Source organism: Podarcis pityusensis (genome assembly GCF_964106645.2).
Source record: "Podarcis pityusensis genome assembly, chromosome: 10".
Taxonomy (NCBI): Eukaryota; Metazoa; Chordata; class Lepidosauria; order Squamata; family Lacertidae; genus Podarcis; species Podarcis pityusensis.
This window is the reverse complement of record NC_138035.1, coordinates 37,234,236-37,261,045: the sequence shown is the minus strand read 5'-3', so window position 1 is coordinate 37,261,045 and position 26,810 is coordinate 37,234,236. Positions and strand designations below refer to the sequence as shown.

Genomic DNA, 26,810 nt, shown 5'->3' with positions numbered 1-26,810 from the left:
TCCAGGAAAGCAAAAAACCCTTATAAAAACAAAGTTTGAGATATCTGTAGATTGCACCCATCAATGAGAATAACCTTTGCCCATTATCTCTCCGGCAAAAACAATATTTGTTTTTTTTCTACATAGGTTCTGAGAATTGAATTAATCAGAAAGCTCCAGGAAGAGGAACTGCATTCCACTGCCAGTTATTCAAAAGGAGATGGCTTCTCACGTGCTTGTAATACAGTGGTACCTCGGGTTACAGATGCTTCAGCTTACAGGCTCTTCAGGTTACAGACTCCGCTAACCCAGAAATAGTACCTCGGGTTAAGAACTTTGCTTCAGGATGAGAATAGAAACCGCGCAGCGGCGGTGCGTGACAGCAGGAGGCCCCATTAGCTAAAGTGGTACCTCAGGTTAAGAACAGTTTCAGGTTAAGAACGGACCTCCAGAACGAATTAAGTTCTCAACCTGGGGTACCACTGTACTACTTACCAGGAAGAAACGTGGAGCAAAAACCAAGTACAGTGGTACCTCAGGTTAAGTATTTAATTTGTTCCGGAGGTCCATTCTTAACCTGAAACTGTTCTTAACCTGAAGCACCACTTTAGCTAATGGGGCCTCCTGCTGCTGCCGCACCGCCAGAGCACGATTTCTGTTCTCATCTTGAAGCAAAGTTCTTAACCTGAAGCACTATTTCTGGGTTAGCGGAGTCTGTAACCTGAAGCGTATGTAACCCAAGGTACCACTGTATGGATATGGACCAAACATGCAGGGCTGTTTGAAACCAATTATTGTCTGGTGACATAGGCAGTAGATACACCATGCATAGGATGGAAAAAACAAAAATTGTTTGTTTGTTTTCAACGAGCAGCACCACTTTATTTAGACTTCCATAGATAATTTACTTTCCATGCTCCCAAACACCAAAAGGGCCAAACAAGACACACATTTAAATACATAACTATGTTGTTTTCCACAGGAGTTACAGAACCTAGGGGTGAGCAGGAAGGTTAGGCTTATGTCTTCATCACTCCCACACTGCAGTTTGAGTGAGATCACCCTCTGCTCCCTGGCATGGCTAGGAATCTAAGAGGGGGAATTTTCTACCCCTGTAATTAGTTAGGAAAAACAAAGTACATAGCTGCCTGCTACGTATTTAAGCAAACATGTAGTCTGGTCTTCAGTCATCCAGTGACATAGATTCAAAAGGAAGCATTTCTTCATACAGTGCCTAATTACCTCTGTCTGTCTCCACCTTGCCCTACTTGTGAGCTTCTCAGTGTTGTGGTTCACATGTAACATTACACTATACTTAATTAAAAGCAAACTATGATTTACTGTGAATTCGCAGTGAGCTAGTGCACAATGCCAAAAACGTACCACTCTGCTCTGTCCCCGACTCCTGCTCCTCTCCCCTGCCAAGGAACAAGCCATTGTGTGGCTTGGTTGCGACATCCAAACCTCTTGCATCAGAAGCAGTTTGTTTGGAGCACTCTCCAATCAAGTGGCAATCAAGCTTTCTTTTTTGCTTACTTGTGGTGCTTGGGGAGAAACAAACTGGTGCAGCCAGAGCCGAGGAAGAGCGGAAAAGGAGGAGCAGCATGATACGCATTCATTTTAAGCCATTGTTTTTAACTATGGCTTAATGTGACATGTGGACTGGGCTACAGTGGTACCTCGGCTTACATACGCTTCACGTTACAGACTCCACTAACCCAGAAATAATACCTTGGGTTAAGAACTTTGCTTCAGGATGAGAACAGAAATTGTACTCCGGCGGCGCAGCAGCAGTGGGAGGCCCCATTAGCTAAAGTGGTGCTTCAGATTAAGAACAGTTTCAGGTTAAGAACGGACCTCCAGAACAAATTAAGTACTTAACCCGAGGTACCACTGTATTGACATGTGCAGGCTGCTGGATGAGATTGGCTTTTGACAAAATTTAGAATACTATTCCTTACTTTCTGAAGATCTGAAGAAGAAAAAAACCTTTTCTGATCAAATTTTATGTGGACTCTGATTTTAGAAACCTTTCAGTGAGCGACTATACAGGCAGACCTGCTTTCTGTACCTCAATATAGAGGGCAGGTGCAACCTGTTATATAGGGATTAAAAAGCTCTGCTTTGCCAGAACTCCTACTCAACACAGACCTTAAAAGGTACTGCAGCCTTCCTTTCCCAATAGACTTATTATTCTAAAAAATGTCTCTCCTGGCTCTAACAAGAGGCACATGTACCACTTCATCGCCAGTCCACCGTACAACCACAAATCCATTAACAGAAGCCATGTGTGTGAACAGGTAGACATTGATTAGCATCAAGCTGCTGTTTCTAGCACAAAATAAACTGAATGTATATAGAAACCAACCAACAGTCTAAAAACCTCACTAGACTTCCACAAGAAAAACTGTTAACAAGTTTAGAAAATTGATTCTTTGACATATTACAATATTTGCAATGATCTAACATGAAGAAAGTAAGATACCGTATTTTTCGCACCATAGGATGCACCGGACAATAGGACGCACCTTGTTTTAGAGGGGGGAGAACAAGAAAAAAAAAAATCTCTGCCCAGCGCCCCTTCAGCAAAGCAGCAGGAGGCGCTGCGCAGAGAGGGGGAGAATTTTCCCCCTCTTGTTTTCCCCCTCTAAAACAAGGTGCCATTTAAGGTGCGTTCAGACGCCTTCAGGCGGCTACCTTGGAAGCCTGGAGAGCGAGGGGTCGGTGCGCACCGACCCCTCTCACTCTCCAGGCTTCAGGTTCCTTTCAACCTGCTCTTTGGGGCTGGCGGGGGGAAGCCCACCACCAGCCCCAAAGAGCAGGTCGGGGAGCAGCGCAAAGGCGCGGGGCTATAGAGGCTCCTGCCATAGCCGCATGTCACCTCTCCAGCCGGGAGAGAGTCGCGGGGGGCTTCTTTAGCCCCGTGCGCACTCTCCTGGCTGGAGAGGTGGCGCGCGGCTATAGAAGCTCCTGCCATAACTGCGTGTCACCTCTCCAGCCGGGAGAGAGTCGCGGGGGGCTTCTTTAGCCCCGCGCGCGCTCTCCCGGCTAGAGAGATGGTGCGCGGCTCAAGAGGCTGCTGCAATAGCTGCGTGTCACCTCTCCAGCTGGGAGAGGGTAAGTGGGGCTTCTTTAGCCCCGAGCGCGCTCTCCCGGATGGAGAGGTGGCGCGCGGCTACAGAGGCTCCTGCCATAGCCGTGCGTCACCTCTCCAGCCGGCAGAGGGTCGCGGGGCTATGCTGTCTTTGCTCCATAGGACGCACACACATTCCCCCTTCATTTTTGAAGGGGAAAAAGTGCGTCCTATGGTGCGAAAAATACGGTACCTAAGTCTTCTGCTCAGCTCTCAGCAGGCAGATGAAATTTTATGTTTCCTATAAAAACATCATTTAAAAATATGGTTTCTGTGCAATGATCCGAATGACAGTTTAGACCTATTACAGTTTAACACAGTAAGTTGATAACCTATGCAGAATGTTCCTCACTGGAAGACAGTGTATGTGTATGTGTGTGTGTGTGTGTGTGAAGCAAGCCTTAGGAATTAAATATACCTACCAGTTATACTCAATGGATTCTACCTTCAAGTGGGGAATGTGATTCAAATGTTGTCTTGTGCGCACTGTTGCATAAAAAATACCTTTGAGTATTCCAGTAGTTGCTGGTGAGTGACTGGTGATTAATAGTCAGGGAGTGGATTTATAATCATGCAGTTTAAGTGGCTACACAGGGAGTAAGGGAATTGGTCTGGCACAGACTGAAAATGATAACTGAAGAGATAATAGCACTGCCCACTCATCTGAAATGGTTGGTGGGTTGGCATGGGGGGTGAATTATGGGACTTGGGTACCAGGGCCTACTTGGCTATACTAGGCCTTGGTCAAAGGACAGGAATGGGATAACTTCTCTAGGTTGCTTTTGGCAACTGGTGTCAGAGATCAAACAGTTCATGAAGGAAACAATGCCAAGCCACTGCTACCACTAGTAGCAGTTTAATTTTAGTGTCCCATTAGCAATTCCCCCCACACCCCTGGAGCTGTCCCATAATATCCCAGGAAGTCCAGCCAAAGGGCATGAATAACACTAGCTGAAACTGAAACATGCTATTTGTGAAGAGTAATACTCAGAGAGAAGGCTATAAACTCAAGTTTAATCACCTGGATGATGACCGCATTGTTTACAATTCAAGCAACAGCAAATGCTTGAAAGCAGCACTTTGGGTTATGAAACTATTTTTACAAAGGTTGCACCACCTCCAGTCTCTGCCAAATGGCAGCAAGATTCCAGGGGGTTCCAGGAGCTGACCCAAGGTTGTGCTTCCACCGGGAATCAAGGTATGGCAAAGACTGTTGTGTCTTTAAGAAATATGGTTTATTGTACACATATTTACACCTGGGTCTACTTTGGAGACGCAGGTGGCACTGTGGGTTAAACCACAGAGCCTAGGACTTGCCGATCAGAAGGTCAGTGGTTCGAATCCCCACGACAGGGTGAGCTCCTGTTTCTCGGTCCCTGCTCCTGCCCACCTAGCAATTCGAAAGCATGTCAAAGTGCAAGTAGATAAATAGGTACCGCTCCAGCGGGAAGGAAAAAGGAATTTCCGTGCGCTGCTCTGGTTCGCCAGAAGCGGCTTAGTCATGCTGGCCACATGACCCGGAAGCTGTATGCCGGCTCCCTCGGCCAATAAAGCGAGATGAGCGCCACAACCCCAGAGTCGCCATGACTGGACCTAATGGTCAGGGGTCCCTTTACCTTTACCTGCTTTGGAGAGAGATCATCTCACGAGGCACTTGTTCCTCCGAGCAGTGCAACCCTGAAGACCAAGGCATCCTGCATGCCATCTCCATGCCTCTGTCCCACCCTCCCAAGGTGGTTCTGGCCTTGACAGCAGCTCATGGAGTTCTGCCCACTTCTTCTGCCCAACAGCCTTTGCAAAAAACAGCTCTTCCCCATCTCTTGCTCGCCGCCCCCCCTTTCCAGAACTCTGTTTTTTTTTTAAAGGGCAACATTTTTCCTGTGTGACACAACATCCACACCCTGCCACCTTGGCAACCTCCTCCCCTCACCGCCAGAGCCTCCATTGATGAGTTAATGATTTGCTTCCAGCATCTTAACAACAACTATACCAGGTGAGGTCCTGTGGCGATCACACAGGGTCCCTGGATGTTTGACGGTCTATTGATCCCTGTGCCACCACTATGATCACTTCCCCGCTGCCACCAACCCGTTTCTCTCGGGTACACACTGAGTCCAGACATTAAAACAAATAATAAAGTTTATTTTATAAGCATTAACAAGCTTATGGTTTCAGATAATTTTTCTTGTCAGTTTCTTAATCTTAGTTTCTTTACTGACCTATACCTTCCTAATAACTCCCAACTGATTATCTCACTATCTGACTCCTCCTAACAGTTTCTCCCACTCTCTCACATCGAAACCAGACCAACCCACAGACTTATCCTCCCTCTTCCTTCTCCAACTCCCAACTGACTCCTTAACAACACTAACTCTAACTCTAACTCCTCCCCTTGGGTTCCCACTGGCCAATCACTTCACACTCATTTAACCCTTTCCTTATGACCCACCTAGGAGGGCAAACGCCACAGGCCCAGACCTGGGAAAGTACCTTAGCCTGTATCTTTCAATGGCCTGCCATCTTCCCTACAAAACTCCAAATAGTATATAAATTCTACTATTTACTAATTTATAACATTCACTAAATCTAGCAGTTATGGGTGCCCTTGCACCCCCCCCAAACTCTGTTACACCAGATCTGTAACATTATGCTTTATCCATGCCACACTGTGCTTCCCAATAATGTTGTTTTTTAATCACTTCTAGCATTTTCCATTTTTATACTTAAGTGTTTCTGTTTCATGTCACAGTATTGTTTAAAATTATAAATATAAACACCCCCCCCCCGCCCCAGAAAAACCCAGCAACAACTTGAAGCCAAGGGCTGAAAATGAGGTCAACTAATGTAAATGGTGGTTGCAATTTATGCAAGACAGGGAAAAGAAGGATTAAAGAACCAGATTATCTTGAAGCTCAACTAATAGTTGATTAAAGGAAGGAAGTCACTTTCCTGATTTCGTTACTGTGAAAATAATCGCTTTGCTCCCACAGAGAATAAGGCTATCAATGGCTGCTAGCCACATTGGCTAGGTTTTACCTCCAATGTCAGGTCAGGGGCAGTACTGTATGTCTCTGAATACAAGCTGCTGGGGACAACAACTGCTGGGAACCACAAGTGGGTGGAGCCCAGTTCTGTTCAGATCCTGCTTGCAGTCTTCCCATAGGCATCTGTTGGTCACTGCAGAGAAAAGAATGCTAGACTTGCTGGCCTGAACCTGTAGGGCTCTTCCTGTGTTCTTATGTACATTTAGGATAAACATACTAGGATGCAAGTCCAAGTAAGACTTACTTCTGAGCAGACACGTTTGCATTTAAAAAACCCTGCCACTACATCGTTGCTATGTTGCTTTGTTGATGTTTTGCACTTGCTAACGTTTAATTTCAATCTTTGCTACGTGCTATTTTATTCTGAACTAAAGAAATACAGAAAACGAATAATTAGGCCTATCTCACCTGCCTTTGTAACATGCTGAACAAAGCAGAGCATATAGCCCTGAAAACCTACAAAATGCAGTGCTCTCTGTCTTAACATAGCTATTACGAACAATCCTTCCTTACTCTCTCATCTTTGTAACCTAACTAAATCAAGAAGACATTTGCTTGAACTTTTAACCTTAACGTATTCTGAACTTACTTTTTTATATAAAAAAAATGCTGTAGCTAGTCCAAATCTTTGTTAGCTGAAATTGTTCTTGAAAAAAGGTAAGTGCTTTGAACTTCAGAATTTTGCCAGAGTACCATCAAGTGCAGCATGAGTAGTGACTGTGCGGATATACTATCACAGATCAAACAACACAGATGGAACAAACAAAATGCTTTTCAAAAGAGGTAGTTTATAGAAGGGGTAGCTAACAGGCTGACGGACAGATGTTGTTGGACTACAGCCTCCATAATCCCTAACTGTTAGCCATGCTGCCTCGGGCTTATGGGAATTGAAGTCTAAGGACATCAGGAGGGCACAACATTGACTACCGTGATTTACACTGTCAGTGATAAGTTATCATGTACTAAATAAACAAGCAATGAGCGATAAAAGTGATGTACAAATTGCATAGTTTGCCTACGCACATCTGAAAAGATTGCATACACAAATGTAGAAAGGGGAATACGTAGTGGTTTTGTTGCCCAATACTTCAAGATCACAAGTATAAAGTTCCCAAGTATAAGCATGCAAGGAATATCAGTATGATATTCTGAAAGAATATCTAAAGGAAAGAAGAAGAAATAATCTCAGAATCAGCATCAAATTAATAATAATAATAATAAGCATTATAGAACAATAGCTTCTGGAAATCAAAAGTAGAATTACTATAACATAACATTTCCAGATGAGCAAAAACAGAAAAATGATTTGTGGCACCTCAAAAACCAACAAATGATGATTGCATACGCTTTCATGGACTACAGAAACTTTCATCATAATATAGATTGGTGTTGTCATCTCTGAGAGTTTCCTATTGCTGTTATTCAAAGTCTGGTAGAGTGTCTATTTTATACTGTCACATGACCAGGTATCACTGCAACACAGAATGATTTACAACCACCCACCAAGAAAATGTAACTCTTAATTTGTGTGTGTCATCGCAGTGCAATGTCAATGTCATTGTGAAAATATAGAAGCGAGAATGAAACCAGTTGTTTGTTTCCCCTGAAATCTGAGTTGACATTTAAATTGGCTATGAAACTTGCATAACAGAATAGTAAACTGATACACCATAACATGCTTTCTACAAAGGGTGGCTTAACAGTTACCCAGTGCAAATACTGTAGAAATAACTGCTCTGAAATACTAACATTACATGGCAAAACAAAACAAAACATTAGGACCAACTACTACAGCTCCTTTCTTACTAGCAGTTTTGTTCAGGTTTTACACCATTTGCTTATTTAGTTCTGATAATACAGAAAACATTCATTTAAAAAAAGGTTTTTGTATCTCCTTGTATTCCCCTTCTCATTCCATTTTTGTTCACAGGCTAAGAAAATTTATTACATTTTCAGCACAACTGTACTATATTTCTTTATGCACAAACTGAATGTAGAACCATTGACTCACTAGGGGCTGAAGCATGTGCAGTGGCTTTGCTGACAGTGTGCAATCTCTCCAGCTCCAACAACATCTGACTGGATTCCAGAGAAGGCTAGTGATATTGACATATCAATTTCTCAAGCCTTTGTCAAACTTGCTTCAGGAAAATAACTTGTCGATTTCATCAGTGCTGCTTATCAGCTGGAGAATAGAACAATGCAATTAACAAGTCCTTCCCTCTACTTCTGCCTCAGTCTAGAAAACCCTGGTGAAAGCCTTGTCAGTTTCACCAGGTTCCCCTGGAATCACAGCTACACCTGTGGAAACACCATAAACTGCATATTTCTGTCAACTCAGTAAAATAAACCTATAGTCCATAATGCTAAGGCTCTATGAGCTAAAGCCCTCTCCACTGACCAATGTTAATCTGTTGCTGCTTCTCATCAGATGATAATGTTTTCAAACAATACCAGCTAAATTACAAATGAAGGAGATTAAGATATTGTGTGCAGAGAAAATCAGAATGACTCAATATGAGATTAATCGCCCACAATCTTTGCAGTTCTGAAATATATACTCATTAACAAAGAAAGCTCTCTCTTTTTATGACCCCAGATTTTCCATTGAAATAATACCTTGTCCTTTGTGACAACGATCTCTGACAATCTAGTGTCATGAAACCTAGGATGATATAAAACTTTTTTATTTCTCTCTCACAAATAAGTATAAAAGTTAGGCAAGGAAAAGTCAATGATGGAAATTTCTGTCTGTTGGGGCAGGGGGGATCTGTACTTTAAAATAAAAGCGAAGCGGTACGAGTTTTAGTACATTTCAAATAGAAAGCCTACCCCTGCAATATGCTGACTCTCACAACACTGAGAACCTAGCTCCCTTAGCCTAATGAGTTGTGATCCATCATCATCATCTCTCTCTCTCTCTCTCTCTCTCTCTCTCTCTCTCACACACACACACACACACACACACACACAGCGTGGGGCTTAATTTGGCCAGTAACTGTAATGCACATATCTCCCTAATATACAACTTCCTCCAGAGGAACAGTTTGTACTTCCTCACCCTCCAAGGCTAACGATGTTTCTCCAGCCAAACATCTACAGTATTTGCAAAACACAAGGACTTGAAGTAAGACTCATTTGAGGGTTGACAAAATTATCTACTGAAAGAATTCTAATTACCGTATTTCTTAGCATTAACCCCTGCCATAGTGTGAGGTTGGTGGGGGTTTTTTTAAGGTACAAAAAATTATTGAATTTAGTCACACTTTGCCAAACAATCCAAAGATTGATAAGTGACTATGAAATGGGATCATACTGATTAATTATGGCTTTTAGTACTCACGCTGTACTGATTTCTGTACTTGCAGTAGAATCATAGCTGGGAATAAGCCTCACGGAATTCATTTGTAATTTCATGGTGAGGATTGGGCTGTTAGGCCTGAAATCCACTAAGACTGCTTAGAATTGCAGCCACAGAATGCTACACAAAAGCGACCTGCAAAAATTATCAAATACACTGAAGGAAGAGGAAGCAATAAGGAATTTGCGTTTCTAGATAACATATAGAAATAGTTAGCTGTGGTGTTAGTTTCTAAATAACTGTGCTATCCATTTCTAGATACAAAGATTCTATTTGTAAATTCATAGGGTAAGTGGATCATTTTTCAAAGCACAGGATGAACAGTGAAAACTGCATCAGCTATCTAAATACTGCTTAAAAGGGCAATCAGGTCCCTGCAACAATTACATTCTGTGTCATTGATTCCTGTTCCTCCCCCTACAAACTTTGGAGGTGCTTTCCTATTCAGAAATCATACCCCCAACCCTCCGCCAAGCAAACGTTTTTCTATACTCTGTCTGGGTCTTTGTCTTACGTTGCGTCCTAACGTCTGAGCTTCTTTGCCTTCTTTTTTTCAGTGGAGAACAGTGGAAATGCTTGTGACTGTCTTCTAACATAACTAGCAAACACAAAACCTTCAGGGTGCATTTGTGCCACTATTTAAATGGTGGGAAATAAATCACTTCAGAAGCTTATAGGGCACGGTCACATTGTTAGTCTTGCAAGCTGCACAGAAAATATTTAAAAGGTTTTGTGGTGAGAGGGGTGCAAGGCGAAATACGTTGCTCTCTGAAGCACATATCCTTCAAAAGCAACATATGTACAATTAGGCAGTTAGGTTATTAATAAATATAACCAAGGAGAATAACAACAACCAAGAATTCTTCAGTTACTACCATCACCATTGCAACATCTATGAATCAGCTGTTTCTTAAGTGCATAGGCTCCTTTACAAAGAATGCTTTGAATGGGATTTTTTTAAAAAAAAAAACTAGATTCAAATATTTTAAAATGGTTTATCTTGCACCATTTACCCATATGGCAGTCTAATTTAGCTGATTGCTACACACAAATGCTCTCATAGGACAGGGATTGAAACGATCTTTCCAGCAAACCCCCCCATGGAAATTGTACTTATCTGTCTAATCTTTTAACAAGCAGACCTACTTTTCTAACCCCAACTTTCTCAGTCATTTATTCTTAGTGAAAAGTCTTTGAAATAAACAAGGTAACTGCAAAGATGTTGACCAGGCAAAGGCTTTGACCTCACCATGATTTAGGAACATCTTTCATCAAAATTAATTATTATTTTTTTTAAAAAAAACACAGGAGGAGCAACATCTTTTTAGCTAAGACAGAGTTCAAATCTAAGGATGATCAGAAGTTCCGCATTACCTTCAAATAAAACCAATCTCTTCATTCATGCTATGAGGGAGTGCTGATCATTATGTAGCCACATGCAAGAGGGAGATATTATGAGGCTTGGTGAAATCCCAGGATTTGCAAAAGTACGAAACATCTTTAGAAGACAAAAAAAGCTAACCCTCACGCACCTCCACAAACAGAGTCTAATGATGACTGAACATGCTCCGTGACCATTAAACGCTGTCCAACTGTTGGAGGGGGAGGGGAATGAAATGGAGAAGTCCACATTGGAGAACCTCTACCCCCTCCCTTTTTTGCAGGTCCCTCTTGCTTTTCAGAATTCAGCTCTTTGTTTCTGAGATGCAAGTGGCTTCCAGGAAGTGAAAGTGAAGTACTTGTGCAGATCAAAGAAGGTGTCAGAAATAAAAACTGTCCCTGTATATATTTGTAAGAAATAATCTCCACCGTGCCAGTCAGCGACACATTCTGAGGAACCAGTCAGCGACACATTCTGAGGAAAAATACATACATACATAAATCTCTATTTATTTATTTTTATGCTGCTTTTCCATAGTTAAAATCATGGTCAAGGTCATGGACAACATGGACAACATGAAAAAAAAATCACATACAGTGGTGCCCCGCAAGACGAATGCCTCGCAAGACGGAAAACCCGCTAGACGAAAGGGTTTTCCGTTTTTGAGTTGCTTCGCAGGACGAATTTCCCTATGGGCTTGCTTCGCAAGACGAAAATGTCTTGCGAGTCTAGAGATTTTTTTTCCGCTTTCCCCCCCCCTTTATCTAATCTGCTAAGCCTTTAATAGCCTTTAATAGCCTTTTAGCAGCTAATCCCCTAAGCCTTTAAGCCTTTAATAGCCGCTAAACCGCTAATAGCGCTAATCCGTTAAGCCGCTAATAGGGTTGCTTCGCAAGACGAAAAAACCGCTAGACGAAGACTCTCGCGGAATGGATTAATTTCGTCTTGTGAGGCACCACTGTAATTTCAGAGGTAACAAAAGTAGTCATAAAGAAAACACATCAAATAGAACACAACTAAATTGATCTAAAAATAAAGAATAGAAGACGGAGGAGGAAATGGTGGTGTCAGAATAATCTGCAGCATCAAAGTTAGTGGTCCAGCAAAAGCACAGGCCTAGCTGAAGAAGAGGAAGAAAATAAGACAATGGCCTCATATAGTAATAATCATATCTGGACAAAGTCTAGAGAACAAATGGTGGCATCTGTGGAAGGCATGTTTGCAGAGAAAGGAGAGAGAACAGGAGGCAGTGTGTCTTCTGGCATACACCAACCTCCTTAATACTTCAGCATCTCCCTTGGGCTTAAAATCCACAAGCATGGTCACCTGTACCATTGCAGGAACACGTTTCTAAACAAACATAATGGGTAATTTCAACACATTAAATACAATAGTTTATTCCAATATTACTACAGTGGTACCTCGGGTTAAGTACTTAATTCGTTCCGGAGGTCCGTTCTTAACCTGAAATTGTTTTTAACCTGAAGCACCTCTTTAGCTAATGGGGCCTCCCGCTGCCACCGCGCCACCAGAGGATGATTTCTGTTCTCATCCTGAAGCATAGTTCTTAACCCGAGGTAATATTTCTGGGTTAGCGGAGTCTGTAAGCTGAAGCGTATGTAACCTGAGGTACCACTGTACTCACAAAGCTGTATACAGTACTTGACATTAGTTACAACAAATTTGCCTTTCTAAATGGTATATTTCCCCCTATTTTACTACCAAGACAACACAGTGGATCCAATTCATTTCTGTACGCCTTTGAAATAGAGAAAAGCTACTTCGGAATAGGACACACTAAAATTCTATCTTATATCAGCAGACCATTGTCCTTCAGAGTTATCATGTTACATATTTTTCAAAAGGAAAATACTAAGCAAAGGTCATGAAGATAATTCAGGTTTGCAGAAAGAGGCTGGAATGCATGTTAGCATGGTAAACATTTAAACATCTGCATATACAGAAACATCTATTGGTATTTAGTTGTTTAATGTTTTAATGGATACACTGCTTTGCTTTGCTATATTGTATTATCATTTTTTAAGTGACAGCTTATTTTAACAGAAATATACATAAAGTATACAAACTTTTGAGCTAAGATGATCACAGACAACACATAGTGTTCTAGGGTTTGTCCCAAAAGACTTGAAGGTTTAGATTCTTTTAAAAGTTTAACATTCTCTTCCATAATTAACAAGAACTGCCACAAATTTTGTTATTCCCACTTCTCAGACGTTAGCGAGATGACACACCTACTCATAAGGTAACATATGAGTTGTTGTTTTCTTTAAAAAAACTCACCACAAACATAAAATTGTAACTTTAATTATGTGCATGAAACTATAATTGATACAATGATTCATTTTGTTCAGATACGTCAAGAAGGTTAAGTGACACCTTACCTTAAACTACCTCAAAACACTTGACTACCTTAAACAAATTGAGTCACGGAGTATATATTTATCTGTCTAGCCAGCCTATTAGTCATCAGTCATGAAAAAAACATTTGTCACTATATAAAAGGATTCAGAAACATGCATCTGAAAACATTTGCAAGCTGTCATTTGGACCCTTGAGAATCAGAAGACACTTTGCCTACCTTTGTATTATGAAAAGCTACAACTGCCTTAATTTGTTTAGCCACATAGGATTAAGGTTCTTCCTTTTTTTTTTTTAAGTAACACTTTCTTGTTTCCTATGTTTCAAATTTTGAGAGCGAATTGCTTAGAAAGTACCTGCACATTTTGTCCTCTAACTTTCTTTTTAGGAGGACTAGCAAAACTGGGAGGAGCCACTTTATACAGTAGGCTACATTCCAATAAGGAAATGTCTGCAGTTTCTAGACATGCACACATTTCTCCATCTTTCAAGCAGGCAAGCAAGAGTTGTTACTATAGTTTAAGAACACACTCCACCCCAGTAAAAGCATTCAAGGGGACTGCAGAGCAGGTGCGGGGACAGGCATAGCCTGGAGGGAGGGCATGGCTTAAGGAAAGCCCAAACTGCCAGACAGAGAGACCTGGAGGATTACGTTCATTCCCAAGGCCTGAGGTTCCCACTCCTGCAGCAGGCAAGGGACCTGCTATTTCCTCAGACCACCACCCTTCAGCTCACGTGTTACTTTCAGGTTGTCACATCGTTTGTTCAATACAGTGGACGCTTGGGTTGCGAACATGATCCGTGTGGGAGGCACATTTGCAACCCGCAGTGCCGCGTCTGCACATGTGCGGGTCGCAATTCAGCACTTCTGCACATGCGCAAAGCGTGATTTAGCACTTCTGCGCATGCGCGAGCGCAGAAACCTGGAAGTAACCTGTTCCGGTACTTCCGGGTTTGCCACAGTGCGCAACCCGAAAACGCGCAACCTGAAGCGTCTGTAACCTGAGGTATGACTGTATTTCATTTGCAAATATTCCAGAATAGTATATATTTAGAAATACAGCACTGTCCTTGTCTCATAACCTCTGCCTACCTTAAGAGAGGCCTTTGAAAAAGACACTTGTCACAGCAACTTAACTTTCATTTTGTGACTAAGCATGCAAGAAGCTAAATGGAATGTACAAACTAATTCAGCTCCCAGCCTAGAGATCTTATAATCTACTTCAGTGGCACAAGGCAAGAGGGGTATACACATTATCACATACTGAATGAATGCATGGAGGCAGTTTGGAGGACAAGTGAAGTAGCCCTGCCAACCACCACTGGCACACACACTGGCACACACCAACAAACATCTGTTTGGCATTCATCAGTAACCTGCACATACAACTATACATGCGGAGAGTGTCATGAGCCCTGCAGCATTGTCAAGCTCAGGCTTGGATTGGCAGACTCTGACACAGGAGGAGGAGGAAGAAACAGAGGAGGGTGTTGAATTGTGGAAACCTGGGTTCAAGAAGGGGCATTTCCCACGTTAGTAGCTTTGGAAGCAGGACAAGGGGTGCTGGTTCTCCCCTCCAACCTTTCTGCAAGGCAGAGTGCCTCAGGGGAGGGCTCTGATCAGCTGAGGCAGGAAGCTGAGCACAAAACATCTGTGACTGAACAACAACCTGGACAGGAGGGTCCAGCCTTGTCACCTAGAACCAGGCACTGCCTTTATAGATTGGAGCAGGTGCTTGCAATCTTGATAGGGAAACTCTGTAGGAGATGCTCTTTGCTTCCATCTGGTTCTGAACCTCTTTCTGTGCTCCAGAACTCCTGCACAGTGAGTCTTAAGCACTATGTCTACTGTTCACAGGGCTGGCCAAAGACATTTTGTTACCTGACGCAAAATCCCAAAATGGTGCCTCCTCTGCCAGGGAAGAAGGGAATGAGTGAAGATCTACATCAGGAACAAAGGAGGAATGATGATCTACTTTGGGATTTGCTGCCCATCTGAGGCAGTTGCCTCACCTTGCCTAGTTTGGCCCTAGCTGCCTAGCCTGCATTGTCACTTGCCTGAATAAAAACCTCCTTCCTACTTGCAAGTAACAGCTCTGTCTTCATGTTTGGGGCAAGAGTCGGGTCAGAGAGCTCATATATGCAGGAATGGGTCCTCTTCTAGGATTGCTGGAAGACTGGATAAAAGGGCAAGTATGTGTTAATAGAGAACTAGGCAGCAGTAGCAGTGTACTAAGTAAGGATGTGGGATGTGAGGATAGTAGGATGGCTCAGAAAACAGAGCACAGTAACTATCAAATAGAGGGTGTTCCAAACACAGAGAGCAGCATGGCAGAAGGCACAGAGGTGGGAGTAGAACAGCAATATGAAAGGAAGCAGATAAGAACACAAGATGTGCCCTTCTGGATCAGGCCAAGGGCCCATACAGTCCAACATCCTGTTCTCTGTGTGGCCAGCCAAATTCCTATGGAAAGCTTGCATGCATGAAATGTATCTGAGAAATGGCAAGCTGATGGCCTTGGTGACAGTAACTGCACCCTATACTCGCTGACTAAGAAAAACAAAAATACAGAAGCAGTCTATCCATAATAAAACACAGACCAATTTGTACACAAAACCTGCTGTACCTCTCTTCTTTCTAGAAGCAGTACTCACTAGATGAGGATTTGTTTTTTGGGAATATGATTTCCAGTAATATGGCCCATGGACTGCAAGAAGATCAAACCTATCCATTCTTAAGGAAATCAGTCCTGAGTGCTCACTGGAAGGACAGATCCTGAAGCTGAGGCTCCAATACTTTGGCCACCTCATGAGAAGAGAAGACTCCCTGGAAAAGACCCTGATGTTGGGAAAGATTGAGGGCACAAGAAGAAGGGGACGACAGAGGACGAGATGGTTGGACAGTGTTCTTGAAGCTACCAACGTGAGTTTGACGAAACTGCGGGAGGCAGTGGAAGACAGGAGTGCCTGGTGTGCTCTGGTCCATGGAGTCACGAAGAGTTGGACACGACTAAACGACTAAACAACAACAACAATATGTCCAAGTCCTGTAGCTTGTGAAATAATAACAGAAAAAACAGTGTCTCTAAACATGCGCAGAATGCTTTTCCTCACCACAAAGAAAGCACACAGCCTGTTGCCAGAGCATGATGGTTAAGAAGCAGGGCTTTACAGGGCAAATGCTAAGGGTCAAAACCACAGGATTAATTACAGTAGCAGAAATGCTGGCAAACATAGATAGCTGAAGAAAATTGGTATGATTCCCACAATGATTCAAAGAACTCTTTATCAAGTGAAAGTCTGCTTTGGAATGCTGCAGCATGAAAATACATTTCAAGCAGTTGCAACAACCTTGGTAAAGAATTCTTCAAAACCAACTTATATCTTTGTGTTTGGCAAAAGCTGTAACTCACAGATAGGCTTGAGCCCCAGGACTACTATACCTGGAAATCAAGCACTGCTCTAGATTCAGATAGGATACTGCTACACAGGCTGGTCAAATGATACTCATGTTGAGACTGCCGTTCTTCCTTTCAGACGCTTCCTAGAATAGAACTAGGTTATTTGTATTAGGCATCACAGATTGTGCTCTTGTTCAACAGGGCACAGAGTACACAATTTCTCAAAGATACCATTTGTTCTTCTGTAATTTTGCAAAATGATTGCATAAGGATTCGTGTTTTTTAGCATATACTTTGCAAGTGTAAAAAAAAAAAGTAGCCTTGTTTGTTTTCTGCGTAAAATCCAATGTGCCAAGTCACAGAGTTTCAGCATCAGGAAGGAACTAAATCAGTCTGAGGAAGACTACGAAGGACAGACTTTAATGCCTGGTTTGATTAGTCTTGTCAGCCAGAAAGGTTGTTTCTAACTTTAATTACAAAACTAGAGGCCAAACAAAATGTGTTGCACAATGATAAGTTTAGCTTATATTGTGACTTTGAAATTATCTTTCCCATATTTATTGAAGAGCAGAAAGCAAGCTGTGCATTTATACTAGTGGTTATGACAACTGGTTGTTAGAGGTTATGGGAAGGTCAGTAGGAGAGCAGATTTTCAGAAAATTAAGACTTTGACTCTCAACTACATTACAAACATGGGAGCAGTTTAAAAATGCCTTAATTGTTGGAGGCAAAAGCACAAAGTAATTAGAAAAAGTTAAGGGTAATAAATGCATATGAAGCAATTCCACATCAGAAGCAAAAGCCCAACGCAGTAAAAAGAAGAGGAGGAGGAAAAATAATCATTAAATTCAAACTTCTGCAGAACTAATTAGAGTGTATGGAAATGTTAGGTAAATCTGAAGCAAACAAATTATTCAGGAATATTCTGGATTCTTCTTTCTGTGAGATTGACTAGGTAAGCAACCAATAGCTGTTTAAATCTAGGATATCATACCTCGGTATGAAGTTCCCTTTAAACACTGTGACTAATTCTCAATAAAACACCCAAGAGAAGGGAGCACTGTCCTAAATCACTTAGAATTGTATAGGTGAGCTTCAATGGTCCAAATTTGAACTGCAAAAAGAAACAAACAGAGCACGTCTTGGCATGTTTGCTTCAGCCAACATATGGGTTGGCTTGTCAGCTGCTGTTCTAGCTCACTGCAGTCTAAAATAAATATGGAGAATAAAGTTGCATTCCAACTATTTACTCCCCAGGCTATTTAATATCTACATGAATTGAACCACTGCCCGAGTTGTCCAGGGGCCAATGTGATGATAATCCAACTCTATTTCTACTTTTTAACTGAGTCAAACAAATATGTGTCAGGATTATGGAAAGAGTGACAAGATAGGGGTATTGTACAGGTGGGGAGAACTTAATCTATGCAAGAGCTGGTTCTCTGACTATGCTGGATAGAGTCACATTTTGCTTAAAATGTCAGGGCTGTAGCCCAGGATGTTCTTGCCTTTGGAGTCCAAGTGGCATCCATGTCTACTTGAAGCACCTCTTATAAGCTGCAAATGATACATCAGTTGCAGTAGTTCTTGAACAGGAATGACCCTCCCATAGGAGATATCCATGCTTTGGTCACATAAAGATTACTCTAATGTGTTTTATGTGGGCCTGCCTTTGATAACCACTCATAAACTTCAGCTGGGCCGAAAATGTAACAGCAAGACTTCTGATCACGTTATCCCACAATGGACTCATTAACCTAGCCTGCAAAATCTACATCAACTTCTAGAGTGTGACCAAGTGCAATTCAAACTGTTGGACTTTGTCTATATAGCCCTAAATAGCTTGGGACTAGTGTATCTGAAGATTTCTTCCTTGTGTACAATCCAGCTCATATGCTTTGGATGACCCCCCCCCCCAAGATGACCTGAGAAATAACTAAAAATGTCTTCGCCACTGGGCTGGCATGCCTATGGAACCCTCTTCCCTAAGTGTTTAGGTTCCAAGCAAAGAATTACCCTACCCAGACTAGCCCTACCATTAGACAGAATGAGGCAGCTGCCTCAGGCAACTGATTTTCCATGTGAAAAGCAAGCTCAGAAAATGGTCCTATTGGTTTAATTGGGCCAACAAACTGTAACTGGCCATCCCAAAATGCCAGGGGGACTTCTGACCTAAACTGTAGTATTGAGTAACAAATCAAAGTCTAACTCCAAGAAGTGAAACTGACAGCCTCTGGAGTGCAGAGACATGGTGCCAGCTGGCATTGCATCTGAACATTTTGCACAGAGACAGCAGCAATGACAAGTGAGCAAACTGGAACTCCTTAGTTGTCTGTGTCCCACTAGGGAAATGCCAAACTGACAGAAGGACAATTACATGTCCTTCAAAGTATTCCAGAAGCACGATCCATGGTTTCTCAACTGAAATGTTAAGAAAAAGGGAGGCATGCGCAGGTTTCAATATATTGCTGTCTTCAATCGCAGTCGGTCACTCAGTCACGTAACAAACATCTCACTCGCCGAGTCAAACAGCAACTAAAATGCTTTAGAGAGGTAGGGCTGTCCACAAGCTTTAGGCCAGGGACGAGGAACCTTTCACGCTCAAACATTAAAAACTTCCCTAAACAGGGAAGTCTTCAGATGTCTTCTAAAAGTCAGATAGTTGTTTATTTCCTTGAAATCTGATGGGAGGGCATTCCACAGAGCGGGTGCCACCACTGAGAAGGCCCTCTGCCTGGTTCCCTGTAACTTCACTTCTTGCAGTGAGAGAACTGCCAGAAGGCCCTCGACGCTGGAGCTCAGTGTCTGGGTTGAACAATAGGGGTGGAGAAGCTCCTTCAGGTATACTGGGCCGAGGCTGTTCAAAATATAAAATAAAACCTTCAAAATATAAAATAAAACAGAAGATTTCTCTCCCAGTATCTTCAAATTTTCCACCCACTCTGGTCCTGCTTCCTCTTGTTTGAAACTTATTTGGAATAAACAACTTTGGAGAATCTGGGAGAAGAAGCAGTAAATCAGACCAGTGAGGCTGATGCATTATTCAGAATTTGACAGCAGATAATCCCATCACTGAGTTTCTGACTGCTTTAAGTAAACCAGTTTTCTGTTCTCTGTATCTGTGAAGAAAAGATTCAAAACAGAAAAACAGGATACTTAAATGATACACTAACCCAAGGTTTTTAGTCCAGATTGCTGTATGTGGTTAAAACAGTCCTTACACTGGAGGGGGGGGGCATAAATGTGCCCGATGGAGTATGTGGCTTAGGATCAATATCATTTTGTCATATTCGTTATAAAGCATAATGAAAAGCAATGGCATTACTGAAACTTCATAGGAGCCCGGAGCCCTGGAGCCCTGAATGATTCAACAAAGTGGCTTTCAGAAGAAAAATGAACCTGGCTGGCTGTTTCAGAGGGAAAACCTCCAGAGTAATATGGTGTAATTTAAAATATGTAAAAACTTCAGTGACTCCCAAGTTGCTCACACAACTATTTAAACATGATCCTCCAGGAAGAGCAGTTCCCTATTAACTCATACTCTACTTCTAGAATGTTACCATCAACTTTGAAAGACATATACTTTACAAATCGCAGCAGATCTCTGCCAGAATATACACAGAAGCATCTTAGAGCTGTATCTCTGCATTTCAATTTGATAAGAATGTCAGTGTAATTTGGACCCGTTACTCCTTCAGTTCTCTAACAAAGAGTAACAAATACGGTAATAAATAATAATAATAATAATAAAGACTAACGAATTTATTATTGCATACAATGGTGTAGTGGGGGTGGGGTGGGGTGGGAGGGCCATGATCCCTGGCACAAATTTATGAGGGGGTGCAACCAGGCACCCCCACAACAGGCTCCCTCATTGAGGCCGGAGCTGCAGGGAGGCAAACCACACCCGGCTGGGCCTTCAAGGCTGGGGTTGCGCCTCCTCATGCCCGGCAAAGGGACACCCATATGCGCCCTGACCCTGGGCCAGCAGAGAGAGAAGGAGGGGGAGGGTGTGAAGGAAATGACCACGGCCCAGTCCACCAGGGGGACACATCCCACCCCACCCCGGGCGCAGGCAACCCACGCTATGCCCGTGATTGCATAAGCTGTCATGGATCACAGTCCACTGCATCAGATGCATAAAGCAATACTTATATTTATAACAGTGGTTTCCCCCAAAAATACCACCTGCAGAGGGTGGGGGGAGAAAGAGGAGACTGTAAACAAGGAGGTCAGAGGGAAAGCTGCTTTTAAAAAGAACATATACTGTACGTTTTCATTGTTTTATAATTGTAACGGTTGTATTATATTGTTGTAACCCGTTTTGGAACTTATAGTAAAGATTGGGTAAGAAATCTTAAAAATAAATAAATGGATCGGGATTTTTTTTCAATAAGGAGACAAATCAAAAGAATGGGCTGTTGCTGAAGTTATCACCCGAACTTCATCTGGTTTTTATCTGTCTTCAGTTCGATGGACTTCATGAGTTTGAGACACCAAGAATCATCCATCAAAACACACAAAAATATTTTGGGTCTCCACCACTTACCACCCTGCCCCCTGCCAGTAGTCATACTAAATTTCAATCCATAAAGTGAACAAAAAGTTCACTGTTTCCTGTACTGCCTTGTAGAGAAATAGCACTTGAGTTAAGCACAGATTTGTACAATGATGACAGTGTGATAACAATCAAAGCCACAGCAAATGACCTTATTTATTTTAAAATGTTTAATTATGCAGAAACAATCTGAAGCACACCCTCTGTTTAGCAATGTCCCTTAATGTTTAGTAATGTCCCTTAATGTGACGAGAGGAGCAGAAAGAGAGCCTAACATTCTGTTCAGGAAGATTACTTCCTTTCCTGCACAGATAAATAATCCAACTGCTTCAAGCTGTGAAGTTTGTTTCTTTTAAAGCACTAAACATCTCATCCTAGAAGAGGAGAAGCAGACTTCTCATATCCAGAGCCAAAACCAGCAAGGCCAAATTATAATGTAAACAAGACTCACTTGCTTTGTTTTTTACTAGACTGATATTACTTTACTTACTCATAGCTGACTGGCTAAAATGTGTGCAAGGTAGGCAATTATTTGAACTACTGTAGTCATTTAGGAAGCAAACTTGGTGCAGAACAGTCATCTAGGTTTATCAACACTGCATACAACACTTATCCAATCTCCCAACTAAGAACAGCTCCCCATGTGACATTTTAATATTAAGATATCATTTTGGGGTAAGAAAAAGCATGTGCAATGCATGTAATCATTTGCGAAAAGCCTGGCCATTTTATATGCACATACATTGAGAAGTCATAGTGGATAACCGCTCCCCACCATGTAGTTACTCAGGTGTTCATGGTGAGTTCCAGCACCTCTTTTTCTAGAAAAAATGGCACTGGAAATACTACTATATTTGTCCAATTGTTCCTATACAGGGGTATGGGATATTTCTGGTCGGGGACATGTTGTGCTCCTTCTGGAGTAGTTCATCCACATTTGGTCCCCTCCATGCACTCAGCTCTTACTTCTGGCTCCTAGAAGCTGACAGCACTCACACCCTGGGAAATTGATTTGACTGGCTGGCTAAACCAGGTGAGGGTAGCCAACAGGTCTTAAACCCTTGGTAAGTCAGGTGAGTCTCCTGCATGCGAAGACAGGCTCTGGCATATTGAACAGACGAGGCCAACAGTGGGTTCAATGGTCAAGAAGATGGTTTCTGTGTGTGCTGTTGAGGGAAATGAGGGGCAGATGGGGCTTGTTGACCTGAGAAGGTAGTCCATCTAAGAGAAGGAAAACACTGGTCCTAAACCTCCACAATGCTCCTTCATGAGAAAGGCTTTGGGAATAAACCCCGAGGAACAATCCATACTCATTGCCTCGTGGGACGTCATGGAAAGAAGATATGGTTAAATAGTAAACAAGGGGTTCTCAAGCTTATTTCTCTGGGACACACTTTCAGAATATAAATTTGCTCACACCACACCAATTTTTCAATTGCTAAGAAATACATTGCAAAACAAAGAGAAAGAACCCCTGGCAGTGTTTGATTTACTACACAGAACACAACTACTTTAGCCTATGATCACGGGATATCCAGAAAGTATTAAAAAATGCAGCTATAAAAGAGTATGAATCATTACCAAAATATAATTATAAACGAGTCTCTTACATATGTATCTTAAGCATGTACACAAACTCAATGTGAGGTCTGAGCTTGCTTTTGCCGGGTAATCTCATTTATATTTGAGACAAGCAAACTCTAATCTCCTCATCAACATAAAGAAGCCTTTCTCTTTTCTGACCTTTTATATTTGTCAGAATTGAAAACCCCTCTTCACAACAATATGCGAAGAACTGTAGAATCTCCCCACCACACCTGGCATCCTCTCTTGTCATATCAGTGTGGCAGTCGACACCCTTTCAGAACCAACGGAGCAAACCCTACACAAATCCAGAGCGGAGTCCCGATGGCGGTTGGCTGGAGTCTTGTACACATCCTTACGGCAGCTCCTGCAGCCAAGCTGGTGCCAAATATACTGCTTTCCTTTCCTTTGGACCACATCAGCAAGGCTGAGAGGTGAGCTGTTTCGTTTGGGCAGCCCAGGACCTCCACACGCACTGCCCTGGCTTGTGCCCCAGAGAGTTCACTTTGGTGCTGTTAACACAGCAAAAACAACACGGGAGGCAGCAGTTATGATTTATAAGCGCAGCCTGATTGTTGTAAGATTGAAGTGCTATGGGTTGCCTTAATCGGTAGGAGTAATCATCATGTCTCACTGGTCAGCTAACACCCCCCTTATGCTGGGCAGCTCCTGGTCCATAAAGTACTGATCCAGCACTGTCAGCCTGCTTCAATGCGAGCTTTGAGGTTAGAGTATCATTCAACAAGCCAACCAGGCACTCTCCTGCATCAGTCTGTACAGCCACAGCAGGCGCTGTAACTCTCCAATGGTTTTATTTCACCCCCGAAGGTACACTTTCCCATTGTCTTCTAAGACAGATGCCAATGAATAGTTCCTATACAGGGCCAAACCAAGAGCAAAACTTTGTTTCAGTGGTCATATCTGGCAGCTCCTGGCATCAGTTGCAGATGGGTGCAGTCAAGGGGGTAAAGATGTTGACAACAGTCCTGTTTAAAGGGCCCTGGACCCTGGACCTAACCAATGGAACACAAATGTTACAAAAAGAGGAAAATCACATGGTGCTAGAGGATGAAGCAGGCAAGGTGGCAATGACAAGGAGGTGGAGCTGTGAAAGTGGCACAGAAACCTTCCCACACACTGTGTATTGAGAACTTGGGAGGAATGACTTAACACCTCTGCCTAGACAGAATTCAGGATAAGAGGCATGGGGCAATCTTAAAGTGCCTGGGGAGAGGGCAGACCTATGCCATACACCAACCCTGCTTTAGACACTCCAATAATAAACACCTGACTTGCTTTTCACTCTTTAGATTTTTGCATGTAGTCTTCTCATTTACTTAACTTTATTCAAGCTCCATCTTCGCAATTTTGGCCTTGTACAAATGTCAGCACATTTTACCACTTAAACAGAAAGCAACATAGACTTGGTTTAAAATGAAGGTATTGTGAAGATCTTTCTTCTAAAACCAAAACCAAAACCCAGATCTTATAATAATTTCAATGTGACACTCCAGTTATGAAATAATAAATGTACAGAATGGGTCATACCGCTATCTAAAGTTGCTGGTTCCTGCCCCACACCCCAAACAGAACAATTATTGCTGAGCAGAAGCTGGCTGCAGTAGAATCTTTGGCACCAGTAGATACTGCCTGTGATGTCAGTGGGATCTCCCAACTTTACTTTGAAACCAGCCCTAGCGTGCTGTACTTTTTATTAGATCATCAGCACTGGCCAAAATGGGAGAGTTAACCCTTTCCCCTGTGCCATTTCCCTGATCTATTATTATCTAAGATACTATTAGCCCCGATTTCACCCCGGTGAGACTAATAACTCCACAACAACAATTTATATCACAAAAAACTCTCATGGGTATAACCCTCCATCCTCAGTGCCTCTGCCCTGATCGCATCTGAGCAGGTCCTGGCAGCTTTAAGCTGTGCACACATTACCATTTACTCTGGCTCCTGTGCGCTCCCACCACTGAAGCTGCGTACACATGACATTAGCTATAATCCCTATCTAGAGTTCCTTGAGAAATACTGCTATTTGATGTTTCCCCCACCCAACCGCTTAAACCAGCTTCCATTCGGTTTGAAAGCATAAGCCACATTCACTCTGCAGTTATACGGAGGTGTGTAAATTTGAGACAACCATTGCACATGCGCAGACGACAGCATATGCACAGATGACAGCCCCATGAATGGGTTGCCGGGTGGGTTGCAGGAGTGAGAAAACCAAAAAAGGTAATGTGCATCAGGTGAAGACATCCCAGCCCCCTCCCTCTCTGGTGTGTACAGAACCATGGAAATGCAACAGGCAAACACCGCAACCTCAATGCATTTTAAACCACTAATGTGTACCTAGCCATAAGGTCAAAAGAGCGAATGTTGAGTGTTCAGAACCACAGGCCCAAAGGAGGGCCTAGGTGAGCAGTTTGATGCAGGGATACAAAAAAAGGCTGTAAAAGTGCCAGAATGGCCAGCTCTAGTGCTTTATTAATTAAGAGTGCAAACTTTACACCGCATGCAGAGCATCGCTGCCTTTACACATACGGAACAGACACTGCAACAATGAGAGGTTGTCATGACTTGTCTGCACTCAAGCAAACGTTTACATCCTTTATGCAAAAAGCAGCATATCGGTTTGTCCAGAATCTCCCATCACACCTGGGATAGGTGACAGCTATCCAAAGCTTCTCCCCTCTCTGGGTCTAGAGCCCATTATCCCAAGGTCCACAGATAAGCATAGCATCAAAGCAAGCCAACTAGCATATATCAAAGCAAGTGAATATAAACATATGTATAAGCTCATTCTTGCCACAACTACCAATTAGTCTGGGGGTTATCCTGTCTACGAAGATGGGACTTGTAGGCCTTCCAGAATATTTCATATTTGGTTCAGCATATCAAGCTCCTGGTTCCTGACTGCTCTGACTGCCCTGAGTTCCAAGGGCACTGCCCATCTGTTTCAACACAGCAAACAGCCAGATACTGTCTGAGTTCAGGGTGCCAAACACTTGGTTCCAAACGTCTGCTAACCTACATTCAAATAGTTAGGGAGTGGTTAATCCTAGCTTGTAATAATCAGAGCGTCTTTGCCTATGCAAAATGCCTGCACTGGCATGGAATGTCTTCAGAGAAAGGGGGAAGCCTTTCAGAGACTCTCGTCCTATAAATTTTTAGCAGCTCTCTCAACCCAGGCGCCCACAATGTCCCAAGTCCGGATAAACTGTTACTAAACAACAGAGGTGCAAATGCAAGCGGGGGCCGGATGCCCAGTCACCAGCGACTGCTCCTCTGGGCAGCAAGGCAAGTTGAAACCTGACATTTGACACATCGCAAAGGCACGCTGCTGAACTGGAGCCTGTTTTGGGGACATGACACCTGCCTCCGACAACACCCAGAGGCGACGAAAGGCGCGTCCCCAGAGGGAAACCTGGAGCGAGCTTAAGCCCTGAACCATCCCAAAGAGTGCAGGGGCGACAGGGACGCCGGCGGGTATCCTGAATCAAACTAAACAGCAACGAGGTTTTGCAGCGCTGGCTCAGTTCGAGCAAGTGCCGATGAGAAAAGCAGCGCCGGGCGACGGAGCCCTGCAGGAGGAGGGAATCGAGGGGGCAGAAAGATTACCCGGGTCTTGAAGCGCCGGTGCCTCTCCGGGTCCGAGTAAGTCCTGTCCACCGCCAGGGCGGTGTCGCTGCCAGGCATGGTGGCCACGTTCTTCCCTGCGCCCTTCGACACCCAGCCAGAGTCCCAAACCTCCGTAGCCGAGCAGCGAGGTCGTCGGAGTCCCTCTGCCTGGCCAGGCACAGCACTAGGCTGCCGGGCTTTCGCCGCCTCCTGGGCGTGTGTGCGAGAGGGGGCGGGCGGCTGAAGCGGTGCGCTTAGACGAGGCACGCCCACCAGAGGCTCCCCGAGCTCGACTGACGCCCTCCAGCCTTCCGCCGTCTCGCGGCGCGCCTTCCTGAAAAGCGCTCAGGAGGAAACGAG

General features: G+C 43.2%; 1 protein-coding gene across 3 annotated transcripts in view; it reads right to left on the bottom strand.

Annotated features, from left to right (window-relative positions):
- Window positions 1–26,810, bottom strand: part of TMCC3 (transmembrane and coiled-coil domain family 3) — a 94,173-nt gene that overhangs the window by 13,504 nt on the left and 53,859 nt on the right. The window contains exon 1 of one of the 3 annotated variants that reach the window (XM_081022508.1): window positions 26,451–26,590. The exons of the other annotated variants lie outside the window; for them this stretch is intronic. Within the exon in view, the coding sequence (XP_080878634.1) occupies window positions 26,451–26,528 (78 nt within the window). The 5' untranslated portion in view covers window positions 26,529–26,590. Of the gene's footprint in view, window positions 1–26,450; window positions 26,591–26,810 lie in introns of those variants that run through there. 3 annotated transcript variants of the gene reach the window in all.